At 45.1% G+C, this 20343-nt stretch overlaps 1 protein-coding gene and 1 non-coding gene across 2 annotated transcripts in view; both read right to left on the minus strand.

The window, feature by feature from the left end:
* Window positions 1–20343, minus strand: part of LOC122423844 (RNA helicase Mov10l1-like) — a 57993-nt gene that overhangs the window by 5753 nt on the left and 31897 nt on the right. Inside the window, exons 14-18 of the mRNA XM_043441263.1 lie at window positions 10144–10202; window positions 9592–9689; window positions 1568–1676; window positions 1131–1303; window positions 416–625 (exon numbers count right to left, since the gene is read on the minus strand). Coding sequence (XP_043297198.1) covers window positions 416–625; window positions 1131–1303; window positions 1568–1676; window positions 9592–9689; window positions 10144–10202 — 649 coding nt within the window. The remainder of the gene's footprint in view (window positions 1–415; window positions 626–1130; window positions 1304–1567; window positions 1677–9591; window positions 9690–10143; window positions 10203–20343) is intronic.
* TRNAG-CCC lies at window positions 3214–3285 on the minus strand. Its single transcript has one exon. It is a non-coding gene; the product is annotated as a tRNA-Gly (tRNA).

Raw genomic sequence — 20343 nt, forward strand, 5'->3', positions numbered from 1 at the left:
AAGAGGCCACCCTTAGGGTTACCGAGTGATTCTTTAAACTGGACGTAATCACAAAGCTGAATGGAATTCTCAACAATAAGCCTGTTCTGCTGCCCTTTTTATCTGGACTACGTAATGATGTAAGATTGTTTTCCTTTTTTTTTTTAGATTGTTTTCTTAAATCAAAACGTCTTACGTTTTCTCATCAACATAATCCGCGTCTTACAGATGCTAGAACCATGAATATAACAAGAGAATCCTGCAGATCCTTCCCCAAAACAACTGTACATGCTTTCTAATCTTTTTTGCTAACCAAACTGGAAACCTTTATAGCAAACCAACAGAACAGAACCGAAAAGCAAGTACACATCTGGGGGAGGCAAGCAGGAGCGTCATCGCCTCACAGAGCTGGGACTGCCCGGCCACCACTGGACACCAGCACGGAAATGGCCCTCCCGGGGCCTGCGGCGGTGTGCACGAGGCTGGGGAGGGTGCTCACCTCCTCAAACCTGCAGGTGGCGTTCACGCGGACCATGGTGCCTGGACGCAGCGCCCGGCTTTCGTGCAGCCGCAGGCACACAAGGTCGGCCGCGCTGTTGGAGGGTGCACACACCAGGATCCGGCTGTCTGGCAGAGCATGGAAGACCTTCCCCAGGACACATGGAAGGCAAAGAGGGAATGGTCAGCAGCCAGCACCACGCCCCGCCACGAGGGCTCTGGATGCAGACCTGCCACCTGGCCCACGTCACCCCTCGTGGCCAGAGCCCTGACCTGGCCATCGTGTCTCCCAGCCCCTAAACTGCCCAGCCAGGACCCTGGGAAACCGTGCACCAGGTCTGGGTGCCTGTGGGTCAAGCCGGGTCCCCAGCGATGCAGGACACTGAGCACACCCTCTCTTTCCACAAACTCAGTTTCAATCTAGATTGAGGCACCAGAAACATCTGCAGTTGACTGTTCTGAAATGAAGCAACTCCTTTGTAAACTGAGGACACCAGCTCTCAGAAGCCTAAAGCCACATAGCAAACTGCTACATGCAAAGCAAATGAGATTTTCTAAGCTGTTTCCCATGCTCTGATCCCAAGGTCTGCACCAACACGTTCTGATGGCAGGCGCACAAGGCTACACCTCCCGCGACACTGCCCGGCCGTTACCTGCAGGATGGCCTCTATGATGGTCACCGTCTTCCCCGTCCCCGGAGGCCCGAAGAGCACGTAGGGGATTGGGCGGCAGTCTCCGCTCAGGATCCTCCTCACTGCCAGCTTCTGGTTCTCGTTGAGCATGGGGTTGAAAAACTCCTTTTCTCTCGCCTTCGGGGATCCACTGACTGCGTCAGGGAGAGATGGTCAGTGGGTCACAGGCAGGGCCCTTCAAGACCCGCTCAGCATCACTCACCAGGACAGCTGGCTGACTACAAAAGCCCAGGCCACTCGCCCCTCCCCATTTCACTTGGACAGTGTCACCAAGGTGTCAGATGTTGCGGTGACAGGTGGACAACAACAGCCACCACCAAGGCCAGAGCATGTGTTCCCCGGCAGCCCCAGACGTCTCCCCTCCAGGCCTGCAGGAGCCAGCCTGGTCCCAGACTCACCCAGCCTGCTGATCTCTGTGGCGAAGGCCCGCGGCCCTGGTGTGTCCTGGGCACCTGCCTGGTGCTCCTCTGGGGCTTGCTTAGTTTGGTCCTTCACGGCTTTCCTATTCTAGAAAAAAATCACGCCAAAAAAATTGCTTAAAAAGAAAGCTTTGTGTTCACGCAGGCTTAAAGTGTGAATGTAAATAATCATCAAATGCTTGTCTTATTGACTTAACAGCTCTCTGCACAGATCACAGGTCATCCCTTTCAGATGTAACGCGAATGCAGAATATCTAATAAAAACTGCTAAAAAGGACTATATTCTCCTTGAGTCCAGGATGTCTGCTCTTCCCTTGGAGCCTGCTCATCTGCGAGGAGAACCCACCGGGGCTGACTGCAAGCTCAGCCCTTGCTCCTGGGGCCCCAGGTCCTCCTCTCCGTGTGTGAAGGGGCCCCGTGAGCTCGGCGAGGACTCGGCCCCGGGCAGACCCTCACCTGCCTCTTGGGTACGAGGCGGCCCTGGGGCTGCTTCCTTGTCTACTGGTCAGGATCCTGCTGAGGAACTGGTTTTGCATGTGTTTAAACATAAACTGAATCTGACATGGACCAATGGAACTATTTTTCAAATTTCTCATTATAAACAACGTGGTAATAAACACCTCTGCACACACATGCTTGTGTAATCACCTGATTACTTTTACAGCGTAAATTCCCAAAGTAAAATTTCTATACAGGTTTTCACACTGAAAAGTTTTTTTCTTTTATCAAATTTCAGTCCAAGAGATCACAGCAATCCGCCCTCCCAGCATCGTCTGTTTGACAGAGAACAGACACACAGTAAGGAGTGGACTGCCAAAGCGAGTAACTGGGCGGGTCTGGACACATGCACACCCGTAAACCCATCACCGCAAGAAAGCAAGTCTGCCTCTCAGTCCCCAAGCACCCCCGTACACCCTCCTGCTGTTGCAGACTGACGTGCATCTTCCAGAAGGTTCTAGTCACAGAAGCGCACAGACGCAGGCTTTCTGACATCTCCACACAGCACAACTGGAGGTCTGGAGACTCCTTTGGGCTGTGTGTACACGGATGTTACCCTCTTCCTTGCTGAGAAGACATTCACGGTGAGAACAAACTGACTGCCGGCCTATTGTCCGTGGATGGACACAGACTGTTTCTGAGGCTGCGCCACTGCAAGGGAGGCTGCAGTGCACGTGCTCCCACCGCCCCCGGGGAGACGCCCGCACTGCAGGCTGTGGGCGATCTCCTGCTCAAGCACTCATCCCGTGTCCAGTCAGGTCTGTGTTCCCACCAGCGAGCGCAGTGAGGCCACATCAGCAGGCGTGTGGTGGGGTCTCACTGGCCGTGTGTTTCCGTAACGACTAACACCGAGCATCTTCTTGCGGTCATCTCACCTGTACGTGGTTCATCTGTACAACATCTGCTCAGGTATTGGTTCATTAAAAATCTTCTTTACTATTCAATTTGCAAAATTCTTCAATATGTAGTCTTGATACAAATCTTTTATCAGATAAAGTGATGTGCAAATATTTTCAGTCTGTCACTTGTCTTTTCATTGTCTTGTGTCTTTTTTTAAAAAAAAAAATTTATTTGGCTGTGCTGGATTGTGGCATGCAAACTCTTAGTTGCAGCATGTGGAATCTTAGTTCCCTGACTGGGGATCAAACCCAGGCCCCTGCATTGGGAGCACAGAATCTTAACCACTGGACCACCAGGGAAGTCCCGTGCAAGGCTTTTTATGTTCTTTTTGTGTTTAACAGTGAGAACAAAATAACTTACTGGAATATGAATATCAGAGCTGAAGGAGTGTACCTCTAATGGAGAAAAGGGGGCATTTTCACAGAAGCAGTATCTTTCCCAAACCCATCTCCACTTGAAGTTGATCAAAACACACCACTGGCCATTTAGTGAAAACGCTGCCTCCTCCATGAGGCAGACACTGGCTCTGGCTCTGGGCTCCCCGACCTGGGAGCTCTGAAGGCTGGTAGCAGGGGCTGGGGTGACCACAGTGGCTGCTCCTTGTTTCTTCTCTCAGGAATCACTGATCAAGCTCTGAACCTGTTGCTTCATGTATTCTGATTTTTAATCATTTAGGTGGGAAGGTAAAACCACTCCCTGCAATTCCACCTTGGCTGGGTGCTTTGTCTGCAACCTGGCTAATCTGTAATAGGACAATGCTCTACATTTAAAGTGCTAAGATTCAGCTCATCAGGACTGTGATCCACTAAAACAGCAATACTTCCTGAGAATCGGGCAGTGGGATGGGCCAGGAAATGAGGTGAAAACACAGTTTTGCAGATGACATTGCATCTTTGTTCAATGAAGACCTCTTTCTATTTTTCAGAGCAAAAGTGAGTTCAGGTACCAGTTATATGGCAGATGATTTTAATGCAAACCTTTAGAGAATTCTCTGTGGTTGTGCAGGCATTCTAAACCTATCATTTCTCCATTTTTGGAGAGGGGCTACAAAGTAGTAAAAAGGTTTATACATGTCAGATATAATTTAAAAATCTGTATTTACTATAAAGTCAAAGCATGCTCAAAAAACCAAATTCCAACAGCAGAGAATTATAAGTTACAAGCTGTAACCTGTGGCATGAAGGGTTTTTCTTGTTAATGGAAATTCAGTGATAAATAAAACCACTTCTACTTTACTCTTGAAAATAAAACGTAGAGCCTAGAACAATATCTGGCACATAATACGTATTTACGGACCTAATGATTGTACATTAAAAAATACCCTTGTAACCTGCACAAAGATCACAAAAGAATAATGTTCTTGGTGTGCAGCACTTTCAGAGGTCTTCTATGCATGTGTGATGATAAAAACGTGCCTGAGTGTACACAAAAACCATGTAACTTAAAAATAAAACTACGGAGCAAAGATTAATTAAACTAAAAGCTGGTTCTTTGAGAAGATAAACAAAATTGACAAACCACTAGCCAGACTCATCAAGAAAAAAAGGGAGGAAAACGAAATCAATAAAATTAGAAATGAAAAAGGAGAGGTTATAACAGATAACACAGAAATACAAAGGATCATGAGAGAATATTATGAGCAACTATATGCTAGTAAAATGGACAACTTAGAGGAAATGGACAGGTACTTAGAAAAAATCAACCTCCCAAGACTAAACCAGGAAGAAACAGAAATTATGAACAACCCAATTACAAACACTGAAATCGAAACAGTGATCAAAAATCTCCCCCAAAACAAAAGGCCAGGGCCAACGGCTTCACAGGGGAATTCTATCAAACATTCAGAGAAGAGCTAATGCCTATTTTTCTGAAACTCTTCCAAAAAATCACAGAGGAAGGAACACTTCCAAACTCATTCTATGAGGCCACAATTACCCTGATACTAAAACCAGGTAAAGACAACACAAAAAAAGAAAAGTACAGGCCATATCCCTGATGAACATAGATGCAAAAGTCCTCAACAAATTCTAGCAAACAGAATTTTTAAACAGAACACATTAAAAAGCTCATACACCATGATCGAGTCAGGTTTATTCCAGGGATGCAAGGATTCTTCAATATATGCACATCAATCAATGTGATACACCGTATCAACAAATTGAAAGATAAAAACCATATGATCATCTCAATAGATGCACAAAAAGCCTTTGACAAAATTCAGCATCCATTTATGATAAAAACACTCCAAAAAATGGGCATAGAAGGAAACTACCTCAACATGGTAAAGGCCATATATGAAAAGTCCACAGCAAACATTATTCTCAATGGTGAAAAACTAAAAGCACTCCCTCTAAGCTAAGGAACAAGACAAGGGTGTCCACTCTTACCACAATTATTTCACATAGTCTTGGAAGTCCCAGCTATGACAATTAGAGAAGAAAAAGAAATAAAAGGAATCCAAATCGGAGAAGAAGTAAAAGTTTTGTGCTTTTCTGTGACACATGAACAAGAATCAGCCGCAGGCACACCCACGCCCCCCCCCCCCCCCCCCCCCCCCCCCCCCCCCCCCCCGTGGCAGAGCCCCCGATTCAGTTCCCTGAGTCGTACACGAATCCCCGTTGCCCGTCCATCTCATATCTGGTATTGTCAATTTCCACGTTACTCCCTCCACACATCTCCTCTTCTCCCTCCTCTCCTCCCACCGTGTCCACAGGTCTGTTCTCTATGTCTGTTTCTCCACTGCTGCCCTGAAAATAAATTCATCAGTGTCATCTCTTCAGATTCCATATGTAGGTGTCAGCATACGATATTTATATTTCTCTTTCTGACTTACTACTTCACTCGTATAACAGGCTCTAGTTTCATCCACCTCATTAGAACAGACTCAAATGCATTCCTTTTTATGGCCACGTAGTATTCCATTGTGTATATGTACCACGGCTGCTTTACCCATTCATCTGTCGACAGACATCTAAGCTGCTTCCATGTTGTAGCCATTGCAGACAGTGCTGGAATGAATATTGGGATTCATGTGTCCCTTTCAGTTTTGATTTCCTCAGGATATATGCCTAGGAGTGGGATTGCTGGGTCATATGGTGGTTTTATTCCTAGTTTTTAAGGAGTCTCCACACCATCTTCCATCATTTTACATTCCCAACAGCAATGCCAGAGTGTTCCCGCTCCCACACTCTCTCCAGCATTAATTGCTTGTAGACTTTCTGATGATGCCCACGCTGACCGGTGTGAGGTGGCTATCTCACTGTGGTTTGATGTGCATTCTCTAACAATGACTGACGCTGGGCATCTTCCCAAGTGCTTGTTGGCCGCCTGTGCGTCCTCTTTGGGGAACTGTCTCTTCAGGTCCCTTTCCCAACTTTTGATTTGGATGTTTGCTTTTCTGGTATTGAGTTACATGAGCTGGTTTTGTATTTTGGAAATTAATTCTTTGTCACTTGTTTCCTTTGCTATTATTTTCTCCCACTCTGAGGGCTGTTTTTTCACCTTGTGTGTGGTTTCCTTTGTTGTGCAAAAGCTTTTAAGTTTAATTAGGTACCACTTGTTTATTTTTGTTTATATTTCCATTACTCTAGGAGATGGGTCATAGAAGATCTTGCTTTGATTCATGTCATGAAGTGTTCTGTCTACATTCTTCGTGAAGAGTTTAATAGTCTCTGGTCTTACATTTAGGTCTTTAATCCATTTTGAGCTTACCTTTACCTATGGTGTTATGTTATAGCTCTATATAGTCAGCATAAACAAGACCGGGAGTTGACTGTAGCTCAGATCATGAACTCCTTATTGCCAAATTCAGACTTATATTGAAGAAAGTAGGGAAAACCACTAGGCCATTCAGGTATGACCTAAATCAAATCCCTTACAATAATACAGTGGAAGTGAGAAACAGATTCAAGGGACTAGATCTGACACACAGAGAGCCTGATGAACTATGGACGGAGGTGCGTGACGCTGCACAGGAGCAGGGATGAAGACCATGCCCAGGAAAAAGAAATGCAAAAAGGCAAAGTGGCTGTCTGAGGACGCCTTACAAATAGCTGTGAAAGGAAGAGAAGTGAAAAGCAAAGCAGAAAAGGAAAGATATATCCATTTGAATGCAGAGTTCCAAAGAACAGCAAGGAGAGATGAGAAATCTGTCTTCAGTGATCAATGCACAAAAATAGAGGAAAACAATCGAATGGGAAAGATTAGAGATCTCTTCAAGAAAATTAGAGATACCAAGAGAACATTTCATGCAAAGATGGGAACAATAAAGGACAGAAATGTTATGGACTTAACAGAAGTAGAAGATATTAAGAAGAGGTGGCAACAATACACAGATGAACTATACAAAACAGATCTTCATGACCCAGATAACCACAATGGTGTGATCACTCACCTAGAGCCAGACATCCTAGAATGTGAAGTCAAGTGGGCCTTAGGAAGCATCACTACGAACAAAGCTAGTGGAGGTGATGGAATTCAAGTTGAGCTCTTTCAAATCCTGAAAGATGACGCTGTGAAAGTGCTGCCCTCAATATGCCAGCAAATGTGGAAAACTCAGCAGTGGCCACAGGACTGGAAAAGGTCAGTTTTCACTCCAATCCCAAAGAAAGGCAATGCCAAAGAATGCTCAAACTACCTCAAAACTGCAGTCATCTCACACGCTAGTAAAATAATGCTCAAAATTCTCCAAACCAGGCTTCAACAACACGTGAACCATGAACATCCAGTTTTCTGAATCCAATTCAAGCTGGATTTAGAAAAGGAAGTGGAACCAGAGATCAAATTGCCAAAATCCACTGGATCACTGAAAAAGCAAAAGAGTTTCAGAAAAACATCTATTTCTGCTTTATTGACTATGCCAAAGCCTTTGACTGTGTGGATCACAATAAATTGTGGAAAATTCTTAAAGAGATGGGAATACCAGACCATCTGACCTGCCTCTTGAGAAACCTGTATGCAGGTCAGGAAGCAATAGTTAGAACTGGACATGAAACAACAGACTGGTTCCAAATAGGAAAAGGAGTATGTCAAGGCTGTATATTGTCACCTTGCTTATTTAACTTATATGCAGAGTACATCATGAGAAACACTGGGCTGGATGAAGCACAAGCTGGAATCAAGATTGCTGGGAGAAATATCAACAATCTCAGATATGCAGATGACACTACCCTTACGGCAGAAAGCAAAGAGGAACTGAAGAGTTTCTTTATGAAAGTGAAAGAGGAGAGTGAAAAAGTTGGCTTAAAACTCAACATTCAGAAAACTAAGATCATGGCATCCAGTCCCATCACTTCATGGCAAATAGATGGGGAAACTATGGAAACAGCGACAGACTTTACTCTCTTAGGCTCCAAAATCACTGCAGATGGTGACTGCAGCCATGAAATTAAAAGACACTTACTCCTTGGAAGAAAAGTTATGACCAACATAGGCAGCATATTAAAAAGCAGAGACATTACTTTACCAACAAAGGCCCATCTAATGAAAGTTATGGTTTTTCCAGTAGTCATGTATGGATGTGAGAGTTAGACTATAAATAAAGCTGAGCATTGAAGAATTGATGCTTTTTAACTGTGGTGTTGGAGAAGACTCTTGAGAGTCCCTTGGACTGCAAAGAGATCCAACCAGTCCATCCTAAAAGAGATAAGTCCTGAATAGCCATTGGAAGGACTGATGTTGAAGCTGAAACACCAATCCTTTGGCCACCTGATGCAAAGAACTGACTCATTAGAAAAGACCCTGATGTTGGGAAAGATTGAGGGCAGGAGGAGAAGGGGATGACAGAGGATGAGATGGTTGGATGGCATCACTGAGCTGATGGATGTGAGTTTGAGTAAACTCTGCGAGTTGGTGATGGACAGGGAGGCCTGGTGTGCTGTGGTTCATGGGGTCAAAAGAATCGGACACGACTGAGCAACTGAACTGAACTGAACTGATTTCCTTCATTAGTGTCTTATAGTTTTCTGTATACAGGTCTTTTTTCACCTTAGGTAAGTTTATTCCTAGATTTTAATTCTTTTTGTTGCAATGGTGAATGGGATTGATTTCTTAATTTCTCTTTCAGAGAAAGAGCTCTGAACCTATGCACACGGGGGGAGGAGAGGAGGGAGAAGGGGAGATGTATGGAGACAGTAACGTGGAAATTCACAATAACATGTGAGACAGATGGGCAGTGGGAAGGCTCTGTATGACTCGGGGAACTGAACCTGCGACAGGCGGGAGGGTGGGATGTGGAGGGAGGTCCGGGAGCGAGGGGACATGGGTGTGCCTATGGCTGATTCTTGTCTATGAATGACAGAAAACCACAAAATTCTGTAAAGCAATTAGATTTCAATTAAAAAATTAAAAAGTAAATAAATAAAAACAAAAAAATAAAACTACATGCTCACACAATATATCCTTATCTTCCTTTCCCCTATTATTCCCCAATATATTGCAGCTGTCATTACCCTACATGTAAGGGTAAACAGACTTTACATAGTGAATAGTTAGTTTTACTTTCATTGCGATGTGGGGTTATTTGTGAACTACACTCACTATACTCCTCTGATGCACCAGTAAACTGAGAGGAAACTATTATCTATTTACACATATCAAATCAGTACCTTGGAGGTAGACTGTCCGTCATTTTTGGTGTCTTGTGCATGGGTCCAATTCCATGTCACCTGGGGAGGCTGTAAAATGATTTCTTCTGGAAACAACACTTTTAAAACAAGACAACACGAGAAGGCAGTTATTACTGAGAAGCTTAAGAAAGGTGAACAGAGAAGACACGCATGTCTGTGCACCCCCTGCTCCCTGCCCCGGGTCTGCTCCTCAGCTGCAGCGTAACGCCAGCACCGCATGTTCTTTGCAACCACGCCACTTTCTTGTTCATTTGTAGCCTACAAACGACTTATATTAAGATGGGGAAGCAGAGTAAAATCATTTTATTGTTAATAATTTAAGCGTGCTATTTCTACATACTTGAAATTGTCAGAAAACAATGAACCTCCCCAACAGAAAAAACACTGGATATCAGAATTTCAATTCACTTCTTTTTTTTTTTCAATTCACTTCTAATGTACAGCTGAAGAAACTGATTTACACAAAATTCTATAGGAAGCTTCTAAAATACTCCAGGAAGATATAACACTACCATCCCCCAAAAGTAGTACCTTTTACCCCCAAGTGGATGACCTGTTCAAGTGCAAAGTGGCATCGTCTGCTGGTGGTCCTGCAGTGGAGAAAGCAACATAGGTCAGGGCCTGGCGCCTCAGCAGACGGGCGCTCAGAGCCCAGGCTAGGCAGCATCAGAAGCCCCACCGGCCATGAGGCTGTCATCAGGATGCCAGGAGTTTACCAGGAAAACTTTAAATGTGTCAGGGTAGCAGGTGCCTTCCTTTCTGGGCCTATCTCTGTTTAATGTACAAAGTGAACAAGTAGAAAAAAAGAAAATAGAGCCTGTGAAGTGTCAGAGAAATAGCAACAATGCTGCATCAGTGGGAAAGTATTAGGTTGGTGAAAAAGTAATTTTGGTTTCCCACTGTTGAACTTTGCCATTTGATACTGGAACACATTCTTAAATAAATGCAGCTACATTATACATTATTTTAACGAACATTTCTCGCTTTATGTCTTTTTTGTTACTGACTTAACTACTTATATTTATTTTAGATTATGGAAATAATGTTTGACAAAAAGCACATTTGAGCTACTTTCTTATTCAAGTTCAGAATGGGTCATAAACCAGCAGAGACAACTCACAACATCAACAGCTCACTTGGTCTAGGAATGCTAGTGAACGTACAGTGCAGTCGAGGTTCAAGTTTTGCAAAGGAGACGAGTGCCTTGAAGACAGGAGCATAGTGGCTGGCTGTCAGAAGTTGACAACGACCAGCTGAGAACCATCATTGAAGCTGATCCTCTTACAACTACACGAGAAGCTGCCAAAGAACTCAATGTTGACCATTCTATGCTTGTTCGGCACTCGAAGCAAATTGGAAAGGTGAAAAACCTGGTAAGTGGGTGCCTTATGAGCTGACTAAAAATCAAAATCATCGTTCTGAAGTGTCATTTTCTTACTCTAGACCCAACAACAACAAACCATTTCCCGGTCAGATTGTGATGTGCGACAAAAGGTAGATTTTACATGAAAACCGGCAACGACCAGCTCAGTGGCTGGACCAAGAAGCTCCAAAGCAATTCCCAAAGCCAAACTTGCACCAGAAAAGGTCATGGTCACTGGTCATCTGCTGCCTGTCTGATCCACTACAGCTTTCCAAATCCTGGCTAAACCATTACATCTGAGAAGTATGCTCAGCAAATGGATGAGATGCACCAAAAACTGCAATGCCTGCAGCTCGTATTGGTCAACAGAAAGGGCCCAGTTCTTCTCCACGACAACGTCCTCATACATCACACAACCAGTGCTTCAAAAGTTGAATGAATTGGGCTGCAAAGTTTTGCCTCATCTGCCATTTTCACCAGACCTCTTGCCAACCAACTACATCTTCTTCAAGCATCTTGGTAATTTTTTGCAGGAAAAACACTTCCACAACCAACAGGAAGCAGAAAATGCTTTCCAAGAGTTCACCAAATCCTGAAGAATGGATTTTTGCACTACAGGAATAAACAAACTTATTTCTCGCTGGCAAAAATGTATTGATTGTAATGGTTCCTATTTTGACTAATAAAAATGTGTTTGAGTCTAGTTATAATGATTTAAAAGTCACAGTCTGAAACTGCAATTATGTTTGCATCAATCTAGTAACTCTCAGCTTCCCTAGTGGTTCAGTGGATAAGAGTCTGCCTTGCAATGCAGCGGACACTGGTTCGATCCCTGGCCCAGGAAGAGCCCACATGCCGTGGGGCAACCAAGTCCATGCACCACAACTACTGAGCCCTTGAGCCTAGAACCTGTGCTAAAAAGAGAAGCCACCGCAATGGGAAGCCTGCCGTGCCACAACTAGAGACAGCCTGAGCTCAGCAACAAAGACTCAGCAGAGCCAAAGACAAGTAAAAAAAAATTTTTAAAAAGGGAAGTAACTGATGGTGAAGATTCACTCCTATGAAATTTATTCAAAACAGTTAAAAGATAAGCTGACATATGTTAAAAATTTTAAGAGTTTATTAGAGCAAAAACTGATTAGAATCAGGCAGTCCAAACCGCAGACAGAAAGGAGCATGAGGAGCAGCTCAAAATAGAAGACTTTCATAGGCAGAAAGGAGCAGGCATGAGGAAGTGCTTGAGGCCAAAAGGTTATTGCAATAACCTAGAACGGGAAGGGAATCTGAAAGAAATACGTAACTTAATCGCTTTGCTGTACACTGGAGACTAACACAATACTGTAAGTCAACTCTACTCCAATTAAAAAAAGATGTCTATTGTCCCTTAAGTGGACCTAAAGGGTCCGTCATGTCATCCTGACCAAAATCTCAACAGGCTCTCTGTAGAAACTGACAGGCTGAATCTAAAATCCCCACAGAATGCCAACACCTAGGACAGCCGCCATTCTGAAGAAGAGGGACTCACTGGAGGCTGTCCCGTCAACTTTACGACTTCCCACGAGGGCACCCTGACAAGACTCTGTGGTGTGGCTGCAAGACAGACACACGCATCCGTGGAGCAGAGCCAAGAGCTTAGGAGCAGATCCACAGGCACAGGTCAACTGGCTTTCAAAAAGGTGAAAAGGTCACTCACTGGACAAAGGACAGTCTGTCTTTTCAACACACGGTACTGAGACAACTGGATACCCCCTGGCGCTAGTCAATCCACACATGGCATCATCTGCAAAAACGGAACAGATCATAGCCATAAATATAAAACTTCAAGCTGTAAAATTTCTATTATAGAAGAAAACGTAAGAGAAAACCCTCATGACCTTGAATCTGGCAGACTTCTTAAACGTGTCACCGAAAGCATAATCCATCAAAGCAAAACTGGTACACTGAACGTCATCAAAATTAAGAACTTCTGCTATTCCAAAGGCACTGCTAGAAACAGTGAGAACACAAGCCACAGTCTGAGGACACACTTGCAAAAAACACACCTCATAAAGGACTTGCACTGAGAATATGTGAACAACTCTCCAGACCAACAAAAATAAGCAAATGATGGAGGCTGTGAACCACAGACGGGAGCAGGCACTCTCACCAAGGCCAAGTGATGGCCAGCAAGTGTTGGTCATCAGAGCGAAGATGGCCGAGACCACAGGAGCCCCCCCTGCACACCTCACACTGCCACGAGCAGCAGCATGACCAACCACCCAGCGGCTGTAAGCTTGTGGGGCAAGTGGGACCTCACGCACGCTGTGGGCACAAAGGCTGCGCAGCCACCGGAGGAGGGCCTGGCAGGGCCTCCGGATGCCCAGTGTACACCAGCCGCTGTACACAGCTCTGGCTCTGCCAGGCACTTACCCAAGAGCAGTGGAAATGCCTGGCCACACAGACACTCGGTGTGATGCTCACAGCAGCTTCATCTGTGACAGCCATGACAAGCAACAAGCCAGTGTCCAACCACAGGTGCCTGGATTAGTGAGCTAGGGTATGGTCTTATAAGGGAATGTTACTCATAAAAAGGAATGAATTCATGCAAAAGTAGGCTGAATCTCAAGATAATTAGCTGAGTGAAAGATGCCACCAAAAAAAGAGTAGGTCCTGTATGTTTCCAATTAACGTAAATTCTATGAAATGAAAACAAGCCTCTGGAGATTGGGCGCTGGGGCACAGACAAGGCAGGACGGGGCACCAGGAAACACCTGCGGAACTGCGGTCTTCACTGTGGAGATGGATCCAAGAGGTGTGCAAACATCAGAATCATGAAACTGTACACTTTAAACAGGCATAACCATTTTATCATCATTGTATCTCAGCACACCTACTTTTGTAAGGAGGAAAAACACTTGTGAAGGAGCATAAGACGGGACCATCTGTGCACTGAGAGGCCTGGCCTCCTGGTTCTGTCTCACCTGCTGCACTGCTGTGTCATCCATCCTCTCACTTTCAAAACAAGGAGGAAATACAGATTTTCTGAAGTGTGAAAGGATCTGATTTTGAGTAACTTACTTTGTTGCTGTTGTTCAGTCGCTAAGTTGTGTCCGACTCCTTGCGAACCCATGGACTGCAGCATGTCAGGCTTCCCTGTCCTAAAATCTGTCACTGTTTCCACTGTTTCTCCATCTATTTGCCATGAAGTGATGGGACCAGATGCCATGATCATCATTTTCTGAATGTTGGGTTTTAAGCCAACTTTTTCACTCTCCTCTTTCACTTTCATCAAGAGGCTCTTCAGTTCCTCTTCGCTTTCTGCCATAAAGGTGGTGTGATCTGTGTATCTGAGGTTATTGATATTTGTCCCAGCAATCTTGATTCCAGCTTGTGCTTCATCCAGCCCAGTGTTTCTCATGATGTACTCTGCATATAAGTTAAATAAGCAGGGTGACAATATACAGCCTTGATGTACCCCTTTCCCAATTTGGAACCAATCTATGGTTCCATGTCCAGTTCTAACTGTTGCTTCCTGACCTGCATACAGACTTCTTAGGAGACAGGAAAGGTGGTCTGGTATTCTCATCTCTTTAAGAATTTTCCATAGTTTGCTGTGATCCACACAGTCAAAGACTTTGGCGTAGTAAATAAAGCAGTAGATGCTTTTCTGGAACTCTCTTGCTTTTTCCATGATCCAACGGATGTTGGCAATTTGATCTCTGGTTCCTTTGCCTTTTCTAAATCCAGCTTGAACATCTGGAAGATCTCGGTTCATGTACTGTTGAAACCTCACTTAGAGAACTTTGAGCATTACTTTGCTAGCATGTGAGATGAGTGCAATTGTGCGGTAGTTTGAACATTCTTTGGCACTGTCTTTCTTTGGGACTGGAATGAAAACTGACCTTTTCCAGTCCTGTGGCCACTGCTGAGTTTTCCAAATTTGCTGGCCTATTGAGGGCAGCACTTTCACAGCATCATCTTTCAGGATTTGAAATAGCTCAACTGGAATTCTATCACCTCCACTAGCTTTGTTTGTGGTGATTCTTCCTAAGGCCCACTTGACTTCACATTCCAGGATGTCTGGTTCTAGGTGAGTGATCACGCCATCGTGGATATCTGAGTCATGAAGATCTTTTTTGTATAGTTCTTCTGTGTATTCTTGCTACCTTTTCTTAATATCTTCTGCTTCTATTAGGTCCATACCATTCCTGTCCTTTATTGTGCCCATCTTTGCATGAAATGTTCCCTTGGTATCTCTAATTTTCTTGAAGAGATCTCTAGTCTTTCCCATTCGATTGTTTTCCTCTATTTCTGTGCATTGCTCACTGAGGAAAGCTTTCTTATCTCCCCTGGCTATTCTTTGGAACTCTGCATTCAAATGGGTATATCTTTCCTTTTCTCCTTTGCTTTTCGCTTCTCTTCTTTTCACAGCTATTTGTAAAGCCTCCTCAAACAACCACTTTGCCTTTTTGCATTTCTTTTTCTTGGGGATGGTCTTGATCACTGCCTCCTGTACAACGTCATGAACCTCCGTCCATAGTTCTTCACTCTATCAGATCTAATCCCTTGAATCTATTTCTCACCTCCAGTGTATAATCGTAAGGGATTTGATTTAGGTCATACCTGAATGGCCTAGTGGTTTTCCCTACTTTCTTCAATATAAGTCTGAACTTGGCAATAAGGAATTCATGATCTGAGCCACAGTCAGCTCCTGGTCTTGTTTTTGCTGACTATACAGAGTTTCTCCATCTTTGGCTGCAAAGAATATAATCAATCTGATTTCAGTATCATCATCTGGTGGTGTCCATGTGTAGAGTCTTCTCTTGAGTTGCTGGAAAAGGGCGTTTGCTGTGACCAGTGCATTCTCTTGGCCAAACCGTTAACCTTTGTCCTGCTTCATTTTGTACTCCAAGGCCAAACTTGCCTGTTACTCCAGGTATCTCTTGACTTCCTATGTTTACATTCCAGTCCCCTATGATGAAAAGGACATTTCTTGGGGGGTGTTAGTCCTAGAAAGTCTTGTAGGTCTTCAAAGAACTGTTCAACTTCAGCTTCTTCAGCATTAGTGGTTGGGGCATAGACTTGGATTACTGTGATAATGAATTGTTTGCCTTGGAAATGAACACAGATCATTCTGTTGTTTTTGAGATTACACCCAAGTACTGCATTCTGGACTCTTTTGTTGACTATGATGGCTACTCCATTTCTTCTAAGGGATTCTTGCCCACAGTAGTAGATATAATGGTCATCTGAATTAAATTTGCCCATTCCAGTCCATTTTAGTTCACTGATTCCTAAAATGTCAATGTTCACTCTTTTTTTTTTTTCCAATGTTCACTCTTGCCATCTCCTGTTTGACCAATTCCAATTTACCTTGATTCATGGATATAACATTCCAGGTTCCTATGCAATATTGTCCTTTAGAGCATCAGACTTTACTTCCATCACCAGTCACATCCAAACTGGGCTTTGTTTTTGCTTTGGCTCCATCTCTTCATTCTTTCTGAACCTTATCTGCCTCCTGAAAAATCTGTATGCAGGTCAAGAAGTAACAGTTAGAACTGGACATGGAACAACAGACTAGTTCCAAATTGGGAAAGGAGTACATCAAGGCTGTATATTGTCACCCTGCTTATTTAACTTACCTGCAGAGTACATAATGAGAAATGCTGGGCTGGAGGAAGTCTAAGCTGGAAGCAAGATTGCTGGGAGAAATATCAGTATCCTCAGATACACAGATGACACTACTCTGATGGCAGAAAGCAAAGAGGAACTGAAGAGCCTCTTGATGAAAGTGAAAGAGGAGAGTGAGAGAGTTGGCTTAAAACTCAACATTCAGAAAACTAAGATCATGGCATCACTTCATGGCAAATAGATGGGAAAGAATGGAAACAGTGATAGACTATTTTTTTGGGCTCTAAAGTCACTGCAGATAGTGACTGTAGCCATGAAATTAAAAGACACTTGCTCCTTGGAAAAAAAACTATAACCAACCTAGACAGCATATTAAAAAGCAGAGATGTTACTCTGCTGAAAAAAGTCTGTCTAGTCAAAGCTATGGTTTTTCCAGTAGTCATGTATGGATGTGAGAGTTGGACTATAAAGAAAGCTGAGCACTGCAGAATTAATGCTTTTGAACTGTGGTGTTGGAGAAGACTCTTGAGAGTCTCTTGGACTGCAAAGAGATCAAACCAGTCAATCCCAAAGGAAATCAGTCCTGAATATTCATTGGAAGGACTGATGTTGAAGCTTAAGCTCCAATGCTTTGGCTACCTGATGGGAAGAACTGACTCACTGGAAAAGACCCTGATATTGGGAAAGACTGGAGGCAGGAGGAGAAGGGGACGACAGAGGATGAGATGGTTGGATGACATCAATGACTTGAAGGACATGAGTTTGAGCAAGCTCTGGGAGTTGGTGATGGACAGGGAGGCCTGGCATGCTGTGATCCATGGGATCGCAAAGAGTTGGACATGACTGAGCGACTGAACTGAACTTGCCATGAAGTGATGGGACAGGATGCTACAATCTTAGTTTTTTGAATGTTGAGTTTCAAGCCAGTTTTTTTCACTCTCCTCCTTCACACTCATCAAGAGGCTCTTTAGTTCCTCTTCATTCTCTGCCATTAGAGTGGTATCATCTGCATATCTAAGGTTGTTGGTATTTCTCCTGGCAATCTTGATTCCAGCTTGTGAATCATCCAGTCCTGAATTTCACATGACATACTTTTCATACAAGTTAAATAAGCAGGGTGACAATATATAGCCTTGTTGTACTCCTTTCCCAATTTGGAACCAGTCCATTGTTCCATGTCTGATTCTAACTGTTGCTTTTTGACCTGCACAGAGGTTTCTCAGGAGACAGGTAAGGTGGTCTGGTATTCCCATTTCTTTAGGAATATTTCACAGTTTGTTATGATCCACACAGTCAAAGGTCTTAGTGCAAAGAAACAGATGTTTTCCTTCAACTCCCTTGCTTTGTCCAGGATCCAACAAATATCTGCAATTTGATCTCTGTTTCCTTTGCCTCTCTGAAACCCAGGTTGTATATCTTGGAAGTTGTTGCATTATGTACTGCTGAAGCCTAGCTTGAAGGATTTTGTGAAATGAGTGCAACTGTACAGTAGTTTGAACATTCTTTGACATTATTCTTCTTTGGGGCAGTAACTTAATGTAAACCATCAAAAATTATCTGGGAGAAAAACAAGAAGAAATAAACCAAAAGAAAATAGATAAAAGAATAAAAACAGGGGAAAAAAGAACAACAAAAAAGGGAAACAAAAACTTATCTGGAGCAGAACCTCTGCGCAGAGAAGTGCCCCCGGGCTTTCTCACTCACTTATGGCGGCCGTCCCGCCCCCTTCGTGCCCCACCTGGACGATGCTGAGTCAAGAAGCTGCCCGGGGTCCTGAGCCGCTTCCTGCTCCCTGTCTCTCCTGGGCTCAGATCCGACAGCGCTCCCACCCATCCTCCCGTCTGTGTCCCTCAGTCCGTTTCCTCTCACACCAATTGCAGCTATGTTGCTTCTGCCCCCCACTCCGCCGCCTCACTCAGATCTACATCCTCCCCGTCCTCTGTGAGCACCCTGCCTCCTGTTTCAGAGCAGCCACAAGCCCTCAGACACCCCCATTCACCAGCACTCTGCCTGCTGTACCAGCTCAGCCCCAAGGAGGATGTGCCGCCGCCCCCAGAGACCATGGCCTGCAAACCGGGCCCAGAGCCGGGTCCCCACAAGTCACTCGTGCTCCCTGGTCAGCACACAAACAAGGGAGGGCCTCTGGGCCTCGGGCGCCTCCTCACTCACTGGTCTCTTTCTCCTGTCTTTACTGCTTTCACAGGCAAACACCCCTCAAGAGGCCGACTCCACATCTGCACCATCCATTTATCCTCAAGACGTTTCCATCTGGCTGTGTTCCAAACACCGAGACCTCTTAAATCAGATGTGAAAAGCATGCGTGTGTGCTCAGTCACACAGTCTTGTCTGACTCTTTGTGACCCCATGGACTGCAGCCGGCCAGGCTTCTCTGTCCATGAAATCTCCCAGGCAACAATACTGGAGTGGGTTGCCATTCCCTTCTCCAGGGGATCTTCCCGACCCAAGGATCGAAACTGCATCTTCTCCATTTGTGGGTGGATTCTTTACAACTGAGCCACCAGAGAAGACCAGACATGAAAAGCAGTAATGTACAAAATCCTAGGTACGTTTCACTATAAAAACTACCACCTTCTGTCACTCAAAAGATACTTTAAGAAGTGAAAAATCAAGTAACAAACTCACGGACGTTATCTGTAATGCATGAATCTAAGAAAGGTCTATATAAAGAATACAGAGAGAACTCCTACAAATAAAAATCAAATGACTCAATAAAAGACATGAGCAAGCATTTCACAGATGAAGGAACTTTATGGCCAACAAACAGGGAGATCCATAACCTTAGACATCATCAGAGAAACACACCTCACAACCACAGAGGAAACAGCAGACACCTACAAGGCTGGCACCAATTCAGACGTTTCCTAAAACCAGGTTTTGGGAGGGTGTTACAGATCCTGACCTCGGGGGTCGCTTCTCCCACCACGTGTAAGCACTGGAACACTAACACCCCCCAACTGTGACGCCCCGTCCTAAGTGTGCAGCCAAGGACACCTGAGGGAGTGTGTGTGCACAAGGAGGGAGTGTGTGCACGAGGGGGGAGTGTGTGCACGAGGGGGGAGTGTGTGCACGAGGGGGGAGTGTGTGTGCACGAGGTGGGAGTGTGTGTGCACGAGGGGGGAGTGTGTGCACGAGGTGGGAGTGGTTGTGCACGAAGGGGGAGTGTGTGCAGAGGGGAGTGTGTGTGCACGGGGAGGGAGTGTGCGCACGAAAGGGAGTGTGCGCACGAGGGGGAGTGTGCCGCACGACGGGGGAGTGTGTGCGCACGAGGGGGGATGAATGTGTGCACGAGGGGGGGTGTTTGTGTGCACGAGGGGGGAAGTGTGCCGCACGAGGGGAGTGTGCGCACGAGGGGGAGTAGTGGGCACGAGGGGATGTTTGTGCGCACGAGGGGGTGAGTGTGTGTGCACGAGGTGGGAAGTGTGTGGTGCACGAGGGAGTGGTGTGCACGGGGGGGATGTGTGTGCAGAGTGGTCCAGGGAGTTCCGTGACAGCACGAGGGGAGTGTGCGCACGAGGGGGGAGTGTGCGCCACGAGGGGGGAGTTGTGTGCACGAGGGGGAAGTTGTGTGCGCCACGAGGGGGAGTGTGTGCACGAGGGGAGTGTGTGTGCCACGAGGGGGAGTGTTGTGTTGTGCACCGAGGGGGGAGTGTGTGCACCCGAGGAGGGAGTGTGTGCACGAGGAGGGAGGTTGTGTGTGCACGAGGTGGGAGTTATGGCGGCTTGGGGCTTCCTGG

This window comes from Cervus canadensis, chromosome 21 (assembly GCF_019320065.1).
Source record: "Cervus canadensis isolate Bull #8, Minnesota chromosome 21, ASM1932006v1, whole genome shotgun sequence".
In the NCBI taxonomy this organism is placed as follows: domain Eukaryota; kingdom Metazoa; phylum Chordata; class Mammalia; order Artiodactyla; family Cervidae; genus Cervus; species Cervus canadensis.